We start from the raw sequence: 21268 nt of genomic DNA, 5'->3' as shown, positions 1-21268 counted from the left end.
ATTTTCCCAAAAGTTGTCTACTACCAATGCTAGGCTATGGTGGTGTTTGAGTTACAAATACAACGTGGGTATGTCTGCATTTGTCACTCTTTGCTCACAATACTAAGTCTAAATGCAAGCACCAGACTATTTCATTACATCTGCTAATGTAGCTATGCCTGAGCATTTACATATTAAAATGCATATCATAGTATAAATTAATTTTCTTGTATTTATAATTTATATGACAACTAGGCACTACATTTATTGAAACTAGTTTTAACTTGGGGGGCAAATAGTTGTTTTATTTTTATTTTTTAAATTTTATCTTATTATTATTTTTTTGCAAATAGTTGTTTTAAAAGAGGGCATTTGGAGGATGCCTGGGTGGCTCAGTGGTTGAGTGTGTGCCGGGGTCCTGGGATCAAGTTCCGCATCAGGCTCCCTCTGAGGAGCTGACATATTCTCCCTCTGCCTGTGTCTCTACCTTTCTCTCTGTGTCTCTCATGAATAAATAAATACAATCTTTAAAAAAAATTTTTTTAAAGTAAAAGAGGGCATTTGGCCTGAGAGGGTTGAGCACCATTCCTCCGGGAGAAGGATGTTTCCAGTTGAGGGTCCAGCAAACGTGTGCTGCCTAGGCCTTTCCAGTGTAGGGAACTCAATGAAGCTGAATCGCTGTGACAAGGGGGAAAGTGGGAAGAATAAGTCACAGTAGTAGCCAAGATTCAGATCATCTAGTACCTTGAAGGTCATGGTAAGAACGTTCCATCACACTTAGAATAAAATTCAATGGAGCTTTGAGCAAGGGAGTGATAGGAGCTGATTTAGGCTCCTGTCTGAGAACAGACGGCACACTGGGAACAGACCAATCAGAAGTCGACTGGGGAAGCCCCAGAACTAAGTGATCCTAGGTAGGTAGGTTGGGACAGAGGGACAGAGGGAGATGTTGCAAAGTGGTTGGATTGGGGATATACTTTGAAGGTGGAGAGGCCTGGGTTCACTTACGAAATGTATTCAGTCTTGTATGAAGAGTTATACAACCCAGTTTCCACCTCAAGGAGCTTATACCCTAGAGGAGGAGACTGCCACATAATTATAAAACAATGTGCTGAGGGCAATGGTGATTTGTGTGATGTTCTAGGGATAAGGAGAGGAGGAAGTGGGGGAGCATTAATCTAGGCAAGGGGATGCTAATGGGAAGTGGGTGAGGGAGTCAGGGACAATTTCTTTTTTTTTCTCAATATTTTATTTATTTGAGGGCGAGACAGAGAACATGAGTGAGGGGAAGGGCAGAGGGAGAAGGAGAAGCAGACTCCCTGCTGAGCAGGGACCCCCCCCTCCCCACAATGTGGGGCTCGAATCCAGCACCCTGGGATCATGACCTGAGCTGAAGGCAGATGCCTAACCAATTGAGCCACCCAGGTGCCCCCAGGGACAATTTCTAAAATGAATAATTCATGCCTTCCACAAGTATTTCTTGAGCACCCACTATGTGCCAGGCCCACCTGTGGGCACTGAGGATACAGAAGTGAGCAAAACAAAGTTCCTATGCTTGTGGAACTCACAGCTAGAAGTCATAGACTAAGAGCTTCTTTTTTGGTGGAAGCAATCAATACTTGTTAGTGCATGTGGACATACTTCATTGGTGTTGTAAAACCATATATAGTCATAGGATTCTGGAAGGCCATTCCCTAGAGGCATCTCAAGTGTTTTCAGATGGAAAGGATGAATACCTACCATTTGTTTTGATGTGGGTGGAACTGGAAGGTATTATGCTGAGTGAAATAAGTCAGTTAAAGAAAGACAATCATCATATGGTCTCACTCATATGCAGAATAGAAGAAATAGTGAAAAGGACTCTAAGGGAAAGGAGGGAAACTGAGTGGAAAAATTAGAGAGGAAGACAGACTGTGAGACTCCTAACCCTGGGAAACAAATAAAGAGTTGCAGAAGGGGAGGCAGAGGGGGGATGGGGTGACTGGATGATGGGCACTGAGGAGGGCACTTGATGGGATGAGCACTGGGTGTTATACTATATATTGGCAAATTGAATTCAAATAAAATATTAAAAAATAAAATAAAATCTTAAAAAATATCAGAATAAAATGCTTTATTGACTTTGTAATGCAAATGACTTTGTACATTTGGCCATGTTGGTCTTCGTGCTGTGAGGCCTCCATGGCAGTCCCACTACCTGAGGGACTCTTCCCTGAGGTATCTGCATTGCTTGCTCTTTTACCTCCTTGAGATCTTTACTCAAGTATCCCTTGAGATCATAGTGAGGCCTTCCTTGACCAACCCAAATCTCTTTGCTCTATTTTTTTTTTCCTGGAATTTATCAAGAGTTCATCCAGTATACCTCTCACTCTTACCCTTTTCAATTGTCTTTCTGTCTCCTCTAGAATGTAAGCTTTAAGAGGGCAGAGATACTCATCAGTTTGGTTTACTGCTATATCCACAATGCCTTGGAAGAGTACCTGGTGATATGGAAATGTTGGGGTTCAGAGGGAAGTTAAGAAAGAATTCTTGAGGTGCCTTTGCTGCATAAAGGATGGTTTTATTAAAGCACGAGGGAGAGGACCCTTGGGCAGGAAATCCTGCACTGGGATTGATGAGGAGCCTTTGGTAGGCTCCACCTTAATGAATAAAGTTAATGACCTTATAAGAGAGACTCAAAAGAGTTCTGTCCCTTCTACTGTGGGAGGATGTGCTAAGAGGTCTGCAAAATGGAAGAGGACCCTCACCAGAACCTGACCTGGCTGGCACCGTGATTCTGAACTTCTAGCCTCCAGAACTGTGAGGTTGCTTATAAATCACCCAGAGAGTACCACCTTTGGTTTTAGATAGACCTGGGTTAAGTCTTATATTTGCACATGCTAGCAAGTGGCAAGTTACTTAACTTTTCTGAGGCTGTTTTTTCAATTATAAATAAAAATAAAAGTACCTCATAGGGTTGAAATGTTCTTGTGAAGACTTATTACGACCATTCCCATAGACTGTCAATTTATTAATACTCTACACATATTATTAATAAAAAAAGAAGCTAGCTATTGCAAGGCATCAGAAATAGGAAAGCTGTCAAAGGATTATGCTACACCACTAGTAGAATATTAGTCATTAGAATGATAATTATGAATATTAAAGGGATTTTTTCCCCAAATACTTCCCGCATAAACTCTGGTCCAGCCAGCCTGGTTTACTCATCTATAAAGCATCAAGTGCCTCCCATGTTCTGGTTCTTTTTGTTAGTTACTAGAATAAAACTAGTACTTATGGGATGTTTTGGAGCTTATAAAGGGCGTTTACATTTGTCACTGAAGTATTGCAGAATGGTTAAAAGATGGACTCAAGTCAGCCAGACCTGGATTGGAATCACCATTTACAGTTATGAGACCCTGGATGAGTTAGATGATGTCTATTTCTCAGTTTCTGTAACAATAATAATGATTCTGTACCTACCTATTGGGGGTTAGTGTGTCCATTAAGAGAGACAATGCATGGAAACCTCAAGTCCAGAGCTTGGTAAACAGCAAGCTCTCTATTCAGACAAACAACAACTTTGATATAGCGGCAGGTAATACTATTATTATTATTAGGGACTTGCCCACAGTCACACACCATTAGCAAAGGTCACACAATCAGAAAAGGACAGAGGCAGGACTGGAATCCAAATTCATTCCTTGACGGCATGTAGAAGGCTGACTTTATTTAGTAGACACACACATAGACATACACGCATGTGCACATCAAAATAACAAATGCAAAATGCTTTTTTTTTATTTTTCAAAATGCTTTAAATGGTGTTTAGTAGCTGCCTTGCCCTCCTGCCCAGTGTGACAAAATCTTTAAAATTTCCCAGACTTATGACTAAAAATATAGGACTGGCTCTTCCAGACATGGGAGAGAGAAATTATAATTCTTGCCATAGCTTCACCTGCAAGATGGGGCTAATGAAATTGCCTACTAGTTAACGTAAGGATTAATTACATCTTTGCAATGTGCTTTGACTTTCTTGAAGAGGCCACTTATGTGGCAGACATCCATTAGGATGGTATTCCTCTGTGACTGTTGTGACAGAGGATATTTGAGTCATCAGCTCCCTGTCTGTCAGCATCAGTCAGCAGTGCCAAGCTTCAGTGCTAGGCAATATTGTGCTCTTAATTATTGGTCTCCCTCCAGTTTTTTTAAAGTCCCTTTTTAAGAGAAACACTTGGAAATATACTTGAAGATAGCAGCAAAGACAGAGTTAAGGTAATCTTTTCTACCTCTCAATTTTTCTAAAGTTTTTGACATTGAACCTGTTCCTTTCTGCACGAACCTCCTTTCTACCTATTTTGAAAATTAATTTTAAAATACATAGTACATATAGTTGGGACATTTGAAATACATAAAAGAATATGCAATAAAATATCTCCTTCCTACTCCTGTTTCCCAGCCTCTGAGTTTCCCTTCCCAGAGGTAACCACTGTTCCAAGCAAATGCTGTGTGATATTTGTGTGTGTGAGCCTTCTGTACAATACAATGACATCATGTGCACATTGAAATATAACTCTTGTATCTTGGTTGCTATGCTATTAGAAATCATTCCATTTTGGGGTGTTCGAAGTTATTGTTTTCCAATGAAGGTTGATAGGATTTGACCATATGGATAAGCCATAGGTTAGTCAGTTACTTATTGATGCATAATCAGCTATTTCCAATCTCCTGATATTTCATAGATTGTGGCAACGATTCTCTTTGTGCACTTAAAAAGAAGTTGGGAGTCTATCTGAAGCTTAAATTCCTAGAAATGCATTTCAATATTGCCAAATTGCTTGCCAGAGAGGCTGTACCAATGTATATTCTCATCAATAATTCATGAGAGTGCCTATTTCCCCCAGACTTCCACAATTTTTCCTAGGACAGCCTAATCATTACCTGCATGTTTTATTTTTATTTATTTATTTTTCTGCATGCTTTAAATCATAACTCATGTTATGATAGTAACACAGGGACTTCCTTACAAGCTAAGCAATTAAATTCTAGAGCTCGCTGTTTGGGAGCATTGGGGAAGTCCTCTATTTAAGACAGCTAAGAATAAACTGTCTTCCCCCACCCTTCAGAATAGTTTATCACAATATATAATGATTTTATAGAGAAAATAGAAAATCCTGAATGTCCATATAGTCTGATGGTTCTCAAAGAAGGGTCTGCAGATAACCTGGATCAGAATCACATTGTGGGAGGGTATAGGGTTTTGAAAATGCAGCTTTCTATTTCTAAAAGTGATACACTTTCATCCTAAAACATTTTGAAAAAGGAAGCAAAAATAGTAAGAATGTTGATGTTCCTTTAAGCATTAGACACGAATTTATCTCATTTGAATCTTCTCAACAGTCCAATGAATGGCGTACTAGTATTCTCCCTTATCTCATTTTACAGATGAAGAAATGGAGGCACATTTTACAACATGATATTGCTAACAAGTGGTGTAATCACAACCCAAACTTTAGTGTTTCTAAAAGCCTGAAGTCGAACTCCAGGGCATGCACTCTCTGAATTCTAGAGTGTGACCTACAAATAAATACTGCAAAATGGAGCGTGTGTTGTTTTGTTCTTGGTAGATACATATGTATATATGGCATTCGGTACTTATGATTTCATCAGAGAAACCTTCCTTAGCTTTCCACCTAAGCTAGATAACCCATTTTCTCTTATTGTATCTTGGATACAGGGGGTAGTGGGTACAAGAAGACAGGTAGATGCAGAGAATGAATCTCAGGAAGGATCTCCAAATATTATGTTATTTATACAATGTTCTAGCTTTTTTTTTTTTAATTTTTATTTATTTGTGATAGTCACAGAGAGAGAGAGAGAGGCAGAGACACAGGCAGAGGGAGAAGCAGGCTCCATGCACCGGGAGCCCGACGTGGGATTCGATCCCGGGTCTCCAGGATCACGCCCTGGGCCAAAGGCAGGCGCCAAACCACTGTGCCACCCAGGGATCCCAATGTTCTAGCTTTTTACTGGAGATCACAATGATCTTATAAGGTCGTACTAATCCGTAGGCCCACCAGCTTTGTATGAATGAAGAGTTCCCTCATATATTCACTATACTTGTTATCCATTAGGAGACAACAAATGTAGTATATTTTTATCAGGCTGTGGAATACTTAGTGCCTTTTTATTCTGTAAAAACTATTTTGGGGGATCCCTGGGTGGCGCAGCGGTTTGGCGCCTGCCTTTGGCCCAGGGCGCGATCCTGGAGACCCGGGATCGAATCCCACGTCAGGCTCCCGGTGCATGGAGCCTGCTTCTCCCTCTGCCTGTGTCTCTGCCTCTCTCTCTCTCTCTGTGACTATCATAAATAAATAAAAAAAAAAAAAATTAAAAAAAAAACATTTTTAAAAACTATTTTGGGGGGAGGGTGCACAACTCAGTGGTTGAGCGTCTGCCTTTGGCTCAGGGTGTGATCCTGGGGTCCCAGAATCGAGTCCCCCATTGGGCTCCCCTCAGGGGGCCTGCTTCTCCCCCTGCCTATGTCTCTGCCTCTTTCTGTCTCTCATGAGTAAATAAATAAAAATCTTAATTTTTTTTGTTGTTAATAAACATCAGGGATGTTGTGCTGAGAACTGTTCTCTAAAATAATAAATACATTGTTGGACAGGCTTTGCTGTTCGAGATTTTATTGGTGTCGATGGAAAATCCCATTTTCAGTCTACGGCCTGAAAACTTCCAGCTAAAGCTTTGCACCTAGATTGAAAATCATGGGTCAAAATGACCCCTGTAGCCCAGGTCCTTGGGGTGAGGATGGGGGGCGAGGGGTGGGGTGAGAGAAGCTGGCTCAGCTCTCAGGCCACCTCATCCGAGAAGTCCTCCCTGACCATCCTCATCGAAGCAGTCATCTTTCCCCACACTCCTCCGCTCCCACCCCCTCGCTCTACCGCTTCGTCCTCTTTTACACTCCTTACTATTTTTTTAATTTTTTGTTTTTGTTTTCATTCCTTATTATTACTTTTTCCCACTCTCTGAAATGACCTTTTTCACTTATTTAGTAGTTGTCTATCCCCATTAGAATGTAAGCTCCAGGAGACAAGGTACCACGACAGCTCTGATAGTCGCAGGATCCCGGGTGTCTAGAACCTTGACTGGCACTTAGTAGGTCCTCAACAAACATCCGTCGAACGAAAGAGCAAAAGAGGAACTGCGTACTTTACTTTCCTCCTCCCCATTTCAAACACCGGCCGAGAAGACCCAGCGGGGTTACAACCCGGGCTTGAACTGTGCAGCAGGCGTTGAGGCCCGCGATTGGCTGGAGTATCTGCCGTTGCCCCTGGCAACCACTGTTTCCCACCAGTCGTGTCTATCCGCCCCCGCCTGGCCCCGCCCCTTTTGGTCCCGCCCCCGAGCCGCCGCGGTTCGGCCCCGCGGTGAAAATCTGCGCTTGCCCTTTAAGCGGCGGGACTTCTGGTCAACGTCTTCTACAGCCGCCGGAAGGGGAAGTTTCGCCTTCGAACGCTCCCTCGCTCGTCCGAATTCGGTGGCGCCACGTCCGCCCTTCTCCGCCTTCTTAGCCGCGGCTTGGGCGGCTTCCGCCTCGACACCTTCCACTCGCGGAGCGGGCCCTGTCGTGAGGGGCCGAGTACGGGGAGTCGGGCGGCTGTGCGCACCCTGGCCACTTAAAAGGCGAAGATGTCGGACATCGGGGACTGGTTCAGGAGCATCCCGGCCATCACGCGCTATTGGTTCGCCGCCACTGTCGCGGTGCCCTTGGTCGGCAAACTCGGTCTCATCAGCCCGGCCTACTTCTTCCTCTGGCCCGAAGCCTTCCTCTATCGCTTCCAGGTACTGACCAGCGACGAGGGGAGTGGAGACTGCAGGTCCCAGGAGGCCCCGCGGCGGCGGAGCGTAGACTGGCATGTTGCGGGCGCGCGGTGCCTGGTGGGATTTGTAGTGCGACGGCTCCAGCGGTTTAGGGCGGGGTCCTGTGGTCTGGGGGCGGGGTGGAGGCGAAGAGGTCTGGAGCTGGGGGCCAGGATGGCTGGACAAGTGGGTTTGGCCTGGTGAGAAGGGGGACTGATTTCGCCCTTCTAACTTTACGCTCCCTGCCCTTTGCATTCAGAGAAGGAGGCAGTGGGAAGGTAATTCTGTGATAGCTGTTCATCTTTTGGACGCCAGTGATTAGCAGCTTTGGTCCACCTGGAGCAGGTGCCCTCTGACCTCTGTCTGCCACCCACGTGGGTGCCATGTGGTTGTCAACTTACTCATAGGCCGAATTCTTCTTCTGTTAATGGAGTTTGTTGTTGTTGTTGTTGTTGGGAGTGGTTTGAGGTCAGATGCAAAGAGTGAGTTGTTTATCTGCGTTTCACCCAGTCGCCACCTGGTATCTGGCAAGTAGTAGTTGAATGTGTGAAGGACTGAGTAAAGAGTAAATTGGTCCATAAATAGAAGTCCTAGTTATTTGTTTAAGCATGAAGGAAACTGTCCAGAGTATTTCAGGCAAGAGTATTACTTTCCCAGAGATGATCTTCACTGGATTGTGTGATTTAGGTCTTTAATCAGATACTAAGACCTGACATTAATTTGTGCACATTAATCGGAGTGTGGATAACACTGTTTTGTCCTCCCCCTCTTTACTGTTTCTTCCTCTGTTTTGCGGGTTCCTCATCTTACTAACCTTTACACGCTGTGACGTCCCTCAGGGATCAGGGATAGGACCTTTTCTTTTCTCTACACTGTCCCCAGCTGTAGGTGATCTCATTTAGTTCCATGGCATTAAATACTTTCTATAAACCGAAGACTCTCGAATACAAATAAACATATTTTCTGTCTGGATCTATCTCCTGATTTCCAGCTGTCAGTTTGGAATTATCACTCAGATGACTAATAGGCCCCTCAAATTTAAAATGTCCCAAGCCGGATACCCTTTTTCCTTTGCCCCCTAGAAGTATATAGCGATTCCACTATTACAGGAGCTCAAACTGGTAGTCGTAGAATCATCTTCAACTTCTCTTTCTCTCACATTTCTCTCATTTGCCAGCTAATTTTTTGCTCTACCCTAGACATATATCCAGAGTACAGGTCCCTTTTCATTCTGCGTTGCAAGCCATTATCATTTCAGCTAGGTTTTTTTCTCTAGAAGCTAGAGTAATCCTTTTATTAATTTTTAAAAGATTTTATTCATTCATTCATGAGAATACACAGAGAGGAGAGAGAAAGAGGCAGAGACACAGGCCGAGGGAGAAGCAGGCTCCATGCAGGGAGCCCAAGGTAGAACTCGATCCCGGGTCTCCTGGATCAGACCCTGGGCTGAAGGCGGCGCTAAACCGCTGAGCCACCGGGGCTGCCCCTAGAGTAATCCTTTTAAAACATAAATCAAGTCTGTCAGTCCTCTGCCCTGAACCATCCAGCATCTCTGCAACTCAGATGGTTAAAATCCAAGTCCTTTCAGTTCTTACTGTCGCTCTGACTTTATCTCCTACCACCGTCCACCTTCTTTGCACAGAAGACTCCACAGTGGAATTCTTGTTCCGCTAGCAGCTAACTTTCTCCCCTCAGGTCATTAGTGCCTATTGTTTCTCTTTTGGAGGAAGATAACCATGATTACTTCCCTTCTTCACATCTCTTCCCTAGTGCCGCCTTATTGGCAACGCTTTAGCCCTACAGAAAAGAGTACCTGTCCTTTACTCCATCTCCCTTATCCTTAATTTTTCTTGCTACGTATCACCTGTTGGCATTTGTTATTCGGCATCCCTTCAGAAAATAAGACTCCATGAGAGCCAGATCCCTGACTTGTTTACCACCGTCTTTGTTACCTAGAATAGTGCCTGGCACGTAGCAGGTGCTTTCATGTTGGTTGAATGCATGGAAATAATTGGCACTTACTAGCGCTGGCCACTGGAACCACAATAGTGAATAGGGCAGAAAGTCCCAGCTCCCATGAAGAAAATGAGAGAGAGGCATGTGATAGAGAGTGACTTAACATTTGACAGAGTGTTCCAGAAAGCCTTCAGAGGAGATATCTGAGCTGAAATCTGAATGCCCAGGAGCCAGCTTTGGGAAGCTCTGGCTCTGGGACAACCCTCCAAGAGGAAAAAATAGTCAGTGGAAGGCTGAGAGGCAGGCCCTAGAAACAGAAGGAGACTGGATAGTACAGAGTCAGCTACAGGGATGAGGATTGGTAGATGAGGACAGAGGTAACGAGGGGTGAGTACGGTAAAGCAAAGATAGAAATGTAGCCTGGGCCTGGATCATACAGGGCTTTGTGGTTTGAACTTTATTTTGAAGATGCCAGAAAGGCTTTGGAGCTTTTTTTTCTTTTTTCTTTTTTTTTTTAAGTTTATTTTTTTTTATTTATTTTTATTTATTTATGATAGTCACACAGAGAGAGAGAGGGGGGCAGAGACATAGGCAGAGGGAGAAGCAGGCTCCATGCACCGGGAGCCCGATGTGGGATTCGATCCCAGGTCTCCAGGATCGCGCTCTGGGCCAAAGGCAGGCGCTAAACCGCTGCGCCACCCAGGGATCCCTTTGGAGCTTTTTAAACAGAGGACTGAGAGGATTGCTTTGACCGCTCTGTGGGATGGACTTGGTCCATGCACTGGGGGAGAGGGATAGAATTGCATTAGAAGGCAAGAGAGATGACGTTTTGGGCCAGGGTGGCTGTGAAGATAGAAGTGGATGGATTTGGGAGTTGAGTGGGCAAGGTTGCTGCGAATGGGGGAGTGGCTGAAGGCAGCAGCACTCAGAGATGTCTCTGTTTCCACAGTGGATGGTGGAGCCCTTTACCAAGATGGGAAATGCTTAGGAAGGCTTCCATTTGGGGGTGGGGGAGGATGTGGATTAAGAGTTCTCTTTTGGCCACGTTGATAGAGATGCTTCTTAGGCATCCAAATGCGGAAGTAGGCAGGTGGATGTTAGAATGTGATTTGGGCCTGCAGCCAGAATTGTACAGTGTTTTCTGTTTATTTGCGTTGGTAATTATTGGTGACCTAGTGAATGTTGTGCACTTTGTGCCCGGTCAGTGGCACGTTGGGTAATGTGTGTACATGAGGAGCAGTGGTTGTAAATCCTTTTGTAAGAAGAATCTGGTCAAAACTGGCTCTTTGACCCTCCTTGCAAAACCCTGTTCACTTGTGTAGTCAGACGAGTAAAATAAGAAAGGCTCTCTAATAGATTACAGGTAAATATTGACAGGTGACTTATTAGAATCATCATTCGTGTCCCAGCTCCCATGCTTTTCCCATCTTCCTTGCATCGTTTTGTCAGGGCTTGTCCTGAGACCAGGGAGAAGCTTCTGGCAGCAAGGCAATGCACTGATTGTCCAGATGTGAAAAGGCTAATGTCTGTATCTTCTTTCTGCTCCTCTGGCTGCTACCCATTCTGGACAAATTTAGCTTTCAGACCCACCTGGAGGAACTCATTTGCAAACGAAGCAGTTGAAGGAAAAAGTGTGTCTGAGAGGCAGATGTGTAACAAACAGTGTGATGTGGTTTCTGCTAGAGGCTCCTCTTTTCCTTGGAAGCTGAATCTTGAACAGCTTAAAAAAAATTGGGGATGATTGGTTTAGAATTGTGGATTCATGTTGGAAGTGATGAAAGTCACTTCTCCTTATCTTTAGGTCTCATCTGAGTAGCTTGTTGGTTTGGAACGGCAAAGTTTAAAGTGTTATTTTCTTAGTTTGGATAGGAGTGTTAAGACTCCCCACATTGTTGTCCAGAATTCCTAGCCCCTCACATTTAACACTCATCTATCTACTTGTTCATAATGATTGCATGTCTCTGTATGGGTCCTTGATTCACTAGGAGAGAGGTGGTGATTTCCTGCAGCCCTGGTGATTTCTGAGATTTTGTCTCCCCGGGCTGCCAATTTCTTTGGACAGAATAAGCTCGCCCCCTTACATGTGTATTGTACTTCCATGCGAGCTCATTCCGCTCCCACAGGCATCCTGAGACAAGTATCACTGCAGTTTGTAGACAGCTGCAGTTTGGTTTCTACTTCAGTGAGTCAAAGATAGTTCTGAGCTGTCTCGTTCAACTCCTTCGCATAGTATCTACCAAAATACACAGTTCAGTGTTTAGCAAACATTCTTGAGGGTGATTTCTTCCAAGCCAGTTATCTCCTTTCTCTTAAAATAGACCATAGGATTTCAAGTAGTTGAGTCACAGTTCTCCAGGCCTGGCTCAGCCTCTTACTAGTGCTGTGCCCTTAGGCAAATTACTTATCCTTTCTGAGGCTCAAGATTGTTACCTAAGAGTAGGGATGATTTAATACCATATGGAGGCACCTGTGTGGCCAAGTGGTTGAGCTGCTGCCTTTGGCTCTGGTCATGACCTCAGGGCCCTGGGATTGAGTCCCACATCAAGCTCATTGCGGGGAAGCCTGCTTCTCATTCTGCCTCTTCTCTGTCTCTCTCATGAGTGGATGAATAAAATCTTAAAAAAATAAAATACCATATGAACCCTGATCTAAACTCCATTGATATTAAGATGCTCCATCAGCTTGAGGGACGGAAGAGTAGATATTCCATTAAATGAGGATATTGATTGTAAGCCACATCCTAATTTTAGAAACACAAAAATGAGTGTCCTCAAACTGAGGAGGTATGTTCTCTACTCCATGCCTCTGTTATGAAAATTTCAAAGAAAAATGTGAAGTGCCCAGTAAGTAGTCTGGTAAATAATCTTATCAAAAATAGTGTCCATTTTTATTTACTAGCCAGTAATAATTTCTGCCATTCCTGCCTTTTCTCTGTGGGCATGAGGATTCTAATTTTAATCTGTAACTGAGATTGAAATGTAACTGCTGGATTATTATTGCTTATTTAGCCCTCTTAAAAGGATCCTGCCTTTAGGTGAGAAGAGATGAACTCTCAATTTCGCTGATTTGTTTTTAGGAGTCATAAGAGATGGCACCAGCCAAATCTGTGATTTGGGCCTTGTGGTTTTATTTGCCAAACTTTTGCTTCTGTTATATCACCTATAACCCAATGACAGCAATCCTAGCAGATTGATTTAAGAGTGTATTGGGGATAGCTGGGTAATATTCCATTGGGGATAGCTGGGTAATATTCCATTGGGGATAGCTGGGTAATATTCCATTTTATATGTATATATATATTTACATACACCACACCACATCTTTATCCATCCATCTGTGCACTTACATCTGGGCTCTTTGCATAGTTTGGCTACTGTGGACATTGCTACTATAAACCTTAGGGTTCAAGTGCCACTTTGGATCACTACGTTTGTGATCCTTCAGGAGGGCACAGGATGTAATGAGCACTAGGTGCTCTGTAAGATTGATGAATCACTGACTCTACCCCTGAAATTAATATTACAGTATATGTTAATTAATTGAATAAAAAACCGATAAAGTTAAGAAGAAAAAAAAGAGTATTGGGGAAGAGAGACCTATTACACACATAACCAGAAGGGAGATGAACTTGGTTTATAGGCTGAGCATGGAAGTAGCCTCAAGGTTTGGGTTAGAGCTTTCGTGGCTAGTATTACATACAGCTTTAAAATCTTTCCTTAACAGTCCTGTTCACTTCAGACAGTTGTGTTGTTGTCTGTAGATAAGGTCCATTAGATCATAGCTTTGTTTTTTTTTTTTTAAGTATACAGGCAGTAAAGTGTATGTATTATATATCTATAGCTTGTTGAATTTTTAAAAACTGAATACCAATATGTAACCAGCACCCAGATAAAGAAACAGAAAATTACCAGTACCCCCACAAAACCTTCCTACAGCTCCCTTCTGGTAACTACCCCCTCCAAGGGTAACTACTATCTTGCCTTTTAGCATCATAGTTTGTTTTTTTTTTTTAAGATTTTAATTATTTGGGAGAGAGAGAGCACAAGCAGGGGGAAGAGCAGAGAAGAGGGAGAAGCAGACTCTGCTGAGCAGGACTCCCACCCCCACCCCCACCCCCCGCCCACCGCAACATGGGTCTTGATCCCAGCATCCTGATATCATGACCTGAGCCAAAGGCAGATGCTTAACCAACTGAGCCACCCAGGCGCCCTATCATAGATTATTTTTGCCATTTTAAAAAAACTTTCTATAAATGAAATCTTAGAGTATATATTCTTTTGTGTTTGGTCTTTTTTTTTTTAATAGTGCATTTGAGTCATTCATATTGTTGCACATGGTTATAGATTGCTGTTCCTCATATTGTTCCATCGTGTGACTAGACCACAATCTGTTTACCCATTCTACTGGTAATGGGCCTTTTGGATAGTTTCCAGTCTGGGCCATAATGAATAGTGCTGTGAACATTCCAGTACATGTATTGGTGAACATAGGTATGTGTTTCTGTTGCGTACATATCTAGGAGTAGAATGAATGGCTTCTCATAGCTCTTTTAAAGTCCACAATTGAAATTGAGTGCCTTTTATTTGTTTTTTCTTGCCTTACCTAGGATGTCAAAAAAAACAAAAACAAAAACAAAAACAAAAGCCCACAACTTAGCTAACATCAGCATTTGGTACATGGGTACTCCCTCTCTTTCTTGTTTGATGGCCTGTGTAGTAGAGTTTCTTAACTCCAAATTAACCAGTCCATACTATTTCAGGAAAAATCTTTGTTTTTGGTACTTTGAAAACCCTGCTTGAGGCTCTGGGTAGCATTTGGAATGATTTCATTAGCAGACTGTGTGGGAGATTTACAAATCAAGGATGGCTACAGTACGCTCTCCCAACAGGAGTTGTTGGGACTAGTAACCAAAGGGCAATCAATGTCTTCTCCCTTTTTGAAGACCTTCTATGCTGGTGAATATGTGGGCTGCTAGATTTTAAGTGAGGAGCTTTGGGCAGATTGCCTCAACTCTCATGAGGGCCCAGCTTTCGTCATGAAAAAGCTGGGGTGATTATGGGGTGCTGGGGTGGGGTGAAAATGAGCTGCTCCCCTCCCCTCTTCTGCCTGCGGGTTCTGCACTCTTGGCACCGCGCCTGGCTGCCCATTATAGGACCCGTGAAGACTTTCTAGGGTTGTAAAACATGCTTCCAACCTCTCCCAGCCCTGAAAATAAAGCCATTTTCTTATCCTATTTTATATCCGTAAAGGAGGGGATTTAGCTGGGCATCTTCAGTGAGGACTTCAGAAGTATATTGCCTTGTGTTTTTCTGAAGAGATAAGCTCTCTCCTGGTGTTTTTAAGTTATAATTTTAAAGTAATACAAAAATAATATTAAGTCTCTTAGATCACTGAAAGCCAAGTATAACTCAAGGGTAAGCTTAATGAACGGAGGAAAAGAAGTGAGATATTTTGACAGACACTGATTTCCAAAGCACAGGTGCACACAGTAGCTAAAAATAGTGTCATGGCGTCAGTATGTGTAAAAAATACAGTCGGAGAAAAACAGGGTTTCTTTTCCAAAATCAAGCCCTGAGTAACTTATGGGACTATGGAGGTAGTTTAAAATGGGAATTTGTAAAAACCATGTCAGAGCATGTCTCCTGAAAGATTGTAATAATCATACACCCACACAATTTTTTTTTCTTTTTTTTACAAACCACCTTTTTAATCCACTTTTTTAATTCCTACCTTTTACAAAGTAAAAGGTAAAATCTGGAGATAAGGAAGATGGAGTCATAGGGTAGGTGTTATTGGGTAGATGAAGACACCAGCTCCAAAGTCTAGAGTTTTCCAAGGCCGCAGGGCTACTGAAGGGCCAAGGCCAAGGCTTGCTTGCTGCTGGTCTTTGTTCCCAGTGCTTTTCATAAGAGAGAATCAGGCTTATACAAGTATAGTAAGTACTTAAAATGTTTACTAATTGTAATTATAGCTCATAATAATGATACCACTTGTGAACAACATTGTAAAAACCAGGGTTTTGTGTCATAAACTCTGGAGTCAAGCTGTCTGGGTTAAAATTCTAGCTCCACCACTTACTATTATTTAACCTTTTCTCATTCTGTTTCTTTAATAATAAAACCTATTTCCTGGGTCACTGCATGTAAATGAGCAGAAGAGTACACTTTTTTTTCTTCTTAACCACTCATCAAAATAGGCAAGTATTAGTAGATCATTCCCCTTTTACAGATGGATAGGAGTGTTAGCTCCTAACCCAGGACTTACCATCTAGGTCTTCTTAAATCATTTCCAGTGTTCTTTCTGTTAAACTTTACTGTCTATGATAAAGGTATGAATAAATCAAAATGCTACTTTGTTTTACTGGTTTAATATAAGGTTCTTGGAAAGTCACTCTTTGGGGTATTATTTTATAAAGTGCATTTTCTTGAGCTGTGAGAGTTACATTCTTATACTTGGAGAATGTAACTTGGCAGCTCTGTGTCTGGCCAGGTCTCACAACTAATGTCCTCCATTCCCGCCACACCCAAATTGTCAGCAATACCTGTTTATTTATTGTGCTCTTGCAGTTCTTTTGGACTTTGTTTTTTCTAAGACCAAATTTCCCCTCTTGTGATCACTCTTGCTTCTTTGGATAATGCACTCTTGAGAAGTCTTTGATGGAGGGGCCGTGTCTTTCACGCTTATGTAGTAAGGCCAAAGCCAGCATTATACTGGTATTTCCCAAGGTTTGGGAAGGTCATCTACTTTAACCACTATTTTTAAACATTGTTCTGGGGGCACTAGCCAGTGAATTAGACAAGAATGGATTAAAACAGATGGAGTTGTGTACTTGGAAAGCCCTAGAGACTCAGTTTTCCGATATACAGACAATAAGGTAACTCAGCTAATATTACAAACAAGAAGATAATTCAGCTTTGGTGGTTGGTTATAAAAAGAGCTAGAAAGCATAGCTCAATACAAAACTTAACAAAAGCTATGAAAGACTTCTTCCTGGTTGGGAATTGTATCACATTGATATAATAAAGATGCCGGTTCTAGTTCTTTTAGGAAAATAAAATATTGAGACCAGCCAAGAAAATCAAGACAGCTGTGGAAGAAAAATGGGAGCGGGGTTATTTAATTGTGTAACTTTACCAGATACTGTAACATATTATAAAACTAGAAAGTAGAACAGTTTGATGTTGGTATAGGAATTCAATTCCAAACAAGATAGCACTTTAATATAATAAGAGACCTTAATATAAAAGGAAATAAATATCTGATGAAAGTAGTTTTCAAATCAATGGAGAAAGTATGGGATGTGATGCCTGGGTGGCTCAGTGGTTGGGCGTCTGCCTTTGGCCTGGGGTGTGGTCCTGGGATCCCAGGATCGAGTCCCACATCGGGCTCCCCACATGGAGCCTGCTTCTCTCTCTGCCTGTGTCTCTCTGTCTCTCATGAATAAATAAATAAAATCTTAAAAAAAAAAAAAAGGCATGGGTTACTCTGTAAATGGGATTGAGAAGGCTGAGTGACCATCTCCTCCTCACTCCAAGATGAAGATGATCGGGGAATGTGCTACGATAAAACTGTGAACACTTTCATATTCTTAGAGTGGAGAAGTAGCTTGTAAGCATGATACATGATAGATACACTTGCCGCCATTTAATGAATACTTCTACATGTCACAATATGACAAGAATACCGGAAAAGCATAGATTTAATGATAGACCAGAAAATATTTGCAACAATGAGAAAGGGGAATTTCCATGATATATATAAAGAAATGCAAATCTAGCAGAAAAATGAAGAAAGGAAATGCTAAAGTCTTAAAAACATAATTGGTAAATAGAGAATACACTAAATGGTGAGGGCGTGGAGAGAGGATAGGTACTAATCTACATTTAGGAGAAAGTAGAAGTCGGTTAAATATTTTTGTAGGCATTTGACAGTATCTACCAAAATTAAACATAAAGGTCTATTAGCAGATTAACTCGCAGGGTTTTATCCTACATGTACATGTATAAAGAGGATATTTAAGAATATTCATTGTGGCATTGTAACAGTTTAAATGAATTTTGGGCACTCACATAAAAGGAATACTGTAAAGCCAGCAAAAATTTTTCCTCAAGTGAATGAAACAAGGTAAAGAACTGTCAGTGTGTGGTAGGATGAAAAAGGATGTACGATAGTAACATATAATATTATATTTGTTGAAAGAAATACAACAAACTGATCGTTGTTGCTGAAGGGAATTAGGCAATGAGGGTCAGGAGGGAGGCTTATTTCAATCTGTAGACCTTTCTATAATTTTTTTTTGTGGGGGGAGGGAGTTAATATTGTGAAGTCATATGTCCATATTGCCTAAATGGCACAGAGATTTGAATACAAAAATTTCTATTTTACTTCTACCTCTAAATTATGACATTTTTTGGCAAGATTTGTCATCCCAGTATTTTCTTTTTCCTACATAGTGATAATACTGTCTTTTTTGAAATTGTCTTTATAATTCAGTTTTGACAGGCTTAACTCTATGCCTTATCCCAGTAAAGACTAATCATATATTTCTGTAGTATTGATTTTTTCAACTTGGTTAGAAATATTTATTGCTTATATTACAATATGTTATTCCATCAATTCGCAAATTAATATGATTGTAGCTGATAAGAGCTTTTCTTCAGTTTTCTTGAGTTATCTTAGTGGTGTCCCTTTGGTAGCTTTCATCACAGAGGAGAATATTTTGCAAAGGTGAATGTTGTTTTAGTTCAAAAAAAAAAACAAAACAAAACAAAGCAATTAACCAGGTTTAGAGAAACTTAACTACTGTGTCTCTTTTAATCTGGACAGGTTTGGAGGCCAATCACTGCCACCTTTTATTTCCCTGTGGGTCCAGGAACTGGATTTCTTTATTTGGTCAATTTATATTTCTTATATCAGTATTCTACACGACTTGAAACAGGTATGTTTTCCATAGTTTTAAGATTTGTTTCTGTCTAACTTACTGGTTCATGTTTATGTATTGGAAGAATTTTGAGGGCAGTTAGCATAGGAAATGGCCTAATGATAATAAATGCTTAGTTAATAGTACTGGTGCCAGGACTGTCCCAGGTACTTAGATTATTTGATTTTTAATCCTCACAGCATTATCATGAAGTAACAGCGTCACCATTTTATAGGTGAAAAAATAGAAGACCAGAGCTTTACATGTCTTGTCCACACTTTGTCCCTAAGGGCTGAGCTGTGTGCCTCTCCTTGAAATTTGGTATCTCATTTCTGTCATGTGGCATTTTTTGTTCTTTAATGCGCAAATGGGCCGAAGTGTATACATCTCCCAGATTGGAGTTGAAAAACATTTTTTTATGCTATGAAAGCCTTATTATCTGTGATCAGATCACTCACCTGTAAGATATATAACTGGGATTTAATAATACACAGGTTTATCAGATATGACTACCTCTATGATGTTATGGATAAGCTTTTTTACAAAAACCTTTTCTTAAAAGTTTTGTCAATTGTTACTTCCTTTGTGCAAATACCTTATATGCTGTTCCGAGTTGCTTACATGGAGAAGCAATAAGTTGATACTGCTGTGTCAAAATGTAAACATAATTTTGTTAAGCCTAAATGATTTTGAAAAGGTTGGCTGATTCCAGAGACTATAAACCTGCTAGCTGTTAGCTCAGGACAGAGAATTCTGAACCACCCTTAAATCTAAGTCAGTTTGAAAAAAAAAAAAAAAATCTAAGTCAGTTTGAGAATTGTGAATCTTGTAACTGCAGGGAAAAGTAGAAGGATGGGCACTTGGTGTCAAATGTGATTTTTCCCTAAATTGGCATTTGTATGAGGTTCTTTTTACAAAGAAAATCATTGTATTAATACAAAGTGTCAGGTTATCAACTGTTAGCACTGGAAGGGACCTAGCCTATCCCCTTATTCAGACAGGTAAAGGGGCTAGGGCTGAGCTAAAACTGACCAGCAGGTGAGGACTCTCACCATCGCATCAGGGGTTTGGTCCTTAAAGCCCCCAGAACACATGATTTTTTTTTCTCTCTCCTTTTGCTGATAATGATGCCAACTGGCTTCAAATTCTGCCCCTCTGATATAATTTCATTGAGGATTAAGCTATTGGAGTAATTTTGTTTCTATATCAATAGTAAACTCTTAAGTATGGATGATCATGACCAGTTTTTAAACATTTGGTTATGGAAAAATTTCAGACATACACAAAAGTAGTGAGAAAGGTTAATGCACCTTTGTTTTCCTTTTTATTGAGATAAAATTTACATAACATAAAATTGTTTTATTATATGGTCTCATTCATTTGGGGAATATAAAAAAAATAGTGGAAGGGAATAAAGGGGAAAGGAGAAAAAATGAGTGGGAAATACCAGAAAGGGAGACAGAACATGAGAGACTTGTAATTCTGGGAAATGAACAAGGGGTGGTGGAAAGGGAGGTGGGCGGGGGGTGGGGGTGACTGAGTGATGGGCACTGATGGGGGCACTTGATGGGATGAGCACTGGGTGTTATGCTATATGTTGGCAAATTGAACTCCAAAAAAAAAAAAAAAAAAATTAATTAAAAAAAAACAAAAAACAAAAAAACAAACTCTCCTAAGATGTAATTGGGTTCCTGTACCAAATGGTCAGTAAGCCTCCTTCCTGCATTAAGCGCTATTAAAAAAAAGAAGAAGAAAGAAATCAGAAAGGTGCGAGCAAGGGGTAGTAGAAGGGGAGGTGGGTGGGGGGATGGGGTGACTGGGTGACAGGCACTGAGTGGGGCACTTGACGGGATGAGCACTGGGTGTTATACTATATGTTGGCCAAACTCCAATAAAAAAAAAACACAAAAAAGAAAAAAAAAGCAAAAAAAAAATGGATTGTTTTAACCATTTTATTTATTTATTTTTTAAAAGATTTTATTTGGTGCCCCAATAGTTTTAACCATTTTAAAGTGTAGGGTGCTGTGGTCTTTTTATTATTATTATTTTTTTATTTTAAGATTTTATTTGGGGTACCTGGTTGGGCTCAGTGGTTGAGCATCTGCCTTCGGCTCAGGGCATGATCCTGGGGTCCTGGGATGGAGTCCCATATTGGGCTCCCCGCAGGGAGCCTGCTTCTCCCTCTACGTATGTCTCTGCCTCTCTGTGTCTCTCATGATTAGATAAATAAAATCTTTAAAAAAGAGTAATTTTATTTTTGAGAGAGCACGAGCGTGAGTGGAGGGAGGAACAGAGGCAGAGGGAGAAGAATCCCCACTAAGCAAGGAGCCTGACTTGGGGCTCTATTGATCCCAGGGCACCAGGATCATGATTTGAGCTGAAGGCAGATGCTTAACTGACTGAGCCACCCAAGTGCCCCAGTTCTGTGGTCTTCAGTCTATTTGCAGTGTTATGCATCCACCACTAACTAATTCAAGATTTCTTCATCACCCCCTCAAAATTGAAAGCATTACTCTCCCTCCCCCATCCTGTTTTTCCAAGCTTCTGGCACACACCAAGCTACTTTCT

At 41.4% G+C, this 21268-nt stretch overlaps 1 protein-coding gene and 1 long non-coding RNA gene across 4 annotated transcripts in view; both read left to right on the top strand.

Annotated features, from left to right (window-relative positions):
• LOC102153799 overlaps positions 1-5560 on the top strand; it is a 38875-nt gene extending 33315 nt beyond the window's left edge. For all 3 annotated transcript variants that reach the window (XR_005368606.1, XR_005368607.1, XR_005368604.1), the window contains one exon: positions 5404-5560. This is a non-coding gene — a long non-coding RNA (uncharacterized LOC102153799). The remainder of the gene's footprint in view (positions 1-5403) is intronic.
• Positions 5561-7393: 1833 nt separating this feature from the next.
• The window catches only part of DERL1 (derlin 1), a 29077-nt gene continuing 15202 nt past the window's right edge, over positions 7394-21268 (top strand). Inside the window, exons 1-2 of the mRNA XM_038555429.1 lie at positions 7394-7806; positions 18607-18718. Coding sequence (XP_038411357.1) covers positions 7654-7806; positions 18607-18718 — 265 coding nt within the window. The 5' untranslated portion in view covers positions 7394-7653. The remainder of the gene's footprint in view (positions 7807-18606; positions 18719-21268) is intronic.

The sequence above is a fragment of the Canis lupus genome, chromosome 13 (genome assembly GCF_011100685.1).
Source record: "Canis lupus familiaris isolate Mischka breed German Shepherd chromosome 13, alternate assembly UU_Cfam_GSD_1.0, whole genome shotgun sequence".
Lineage (NCBI taxonomy): Eukaryota > Metazoa > Chordata > Mammalia > Carnivora > Canidae > Canis > Canis lupus.
This window is presented reverse-complemented; position numbering and strand designations above follow the sequence as displayed.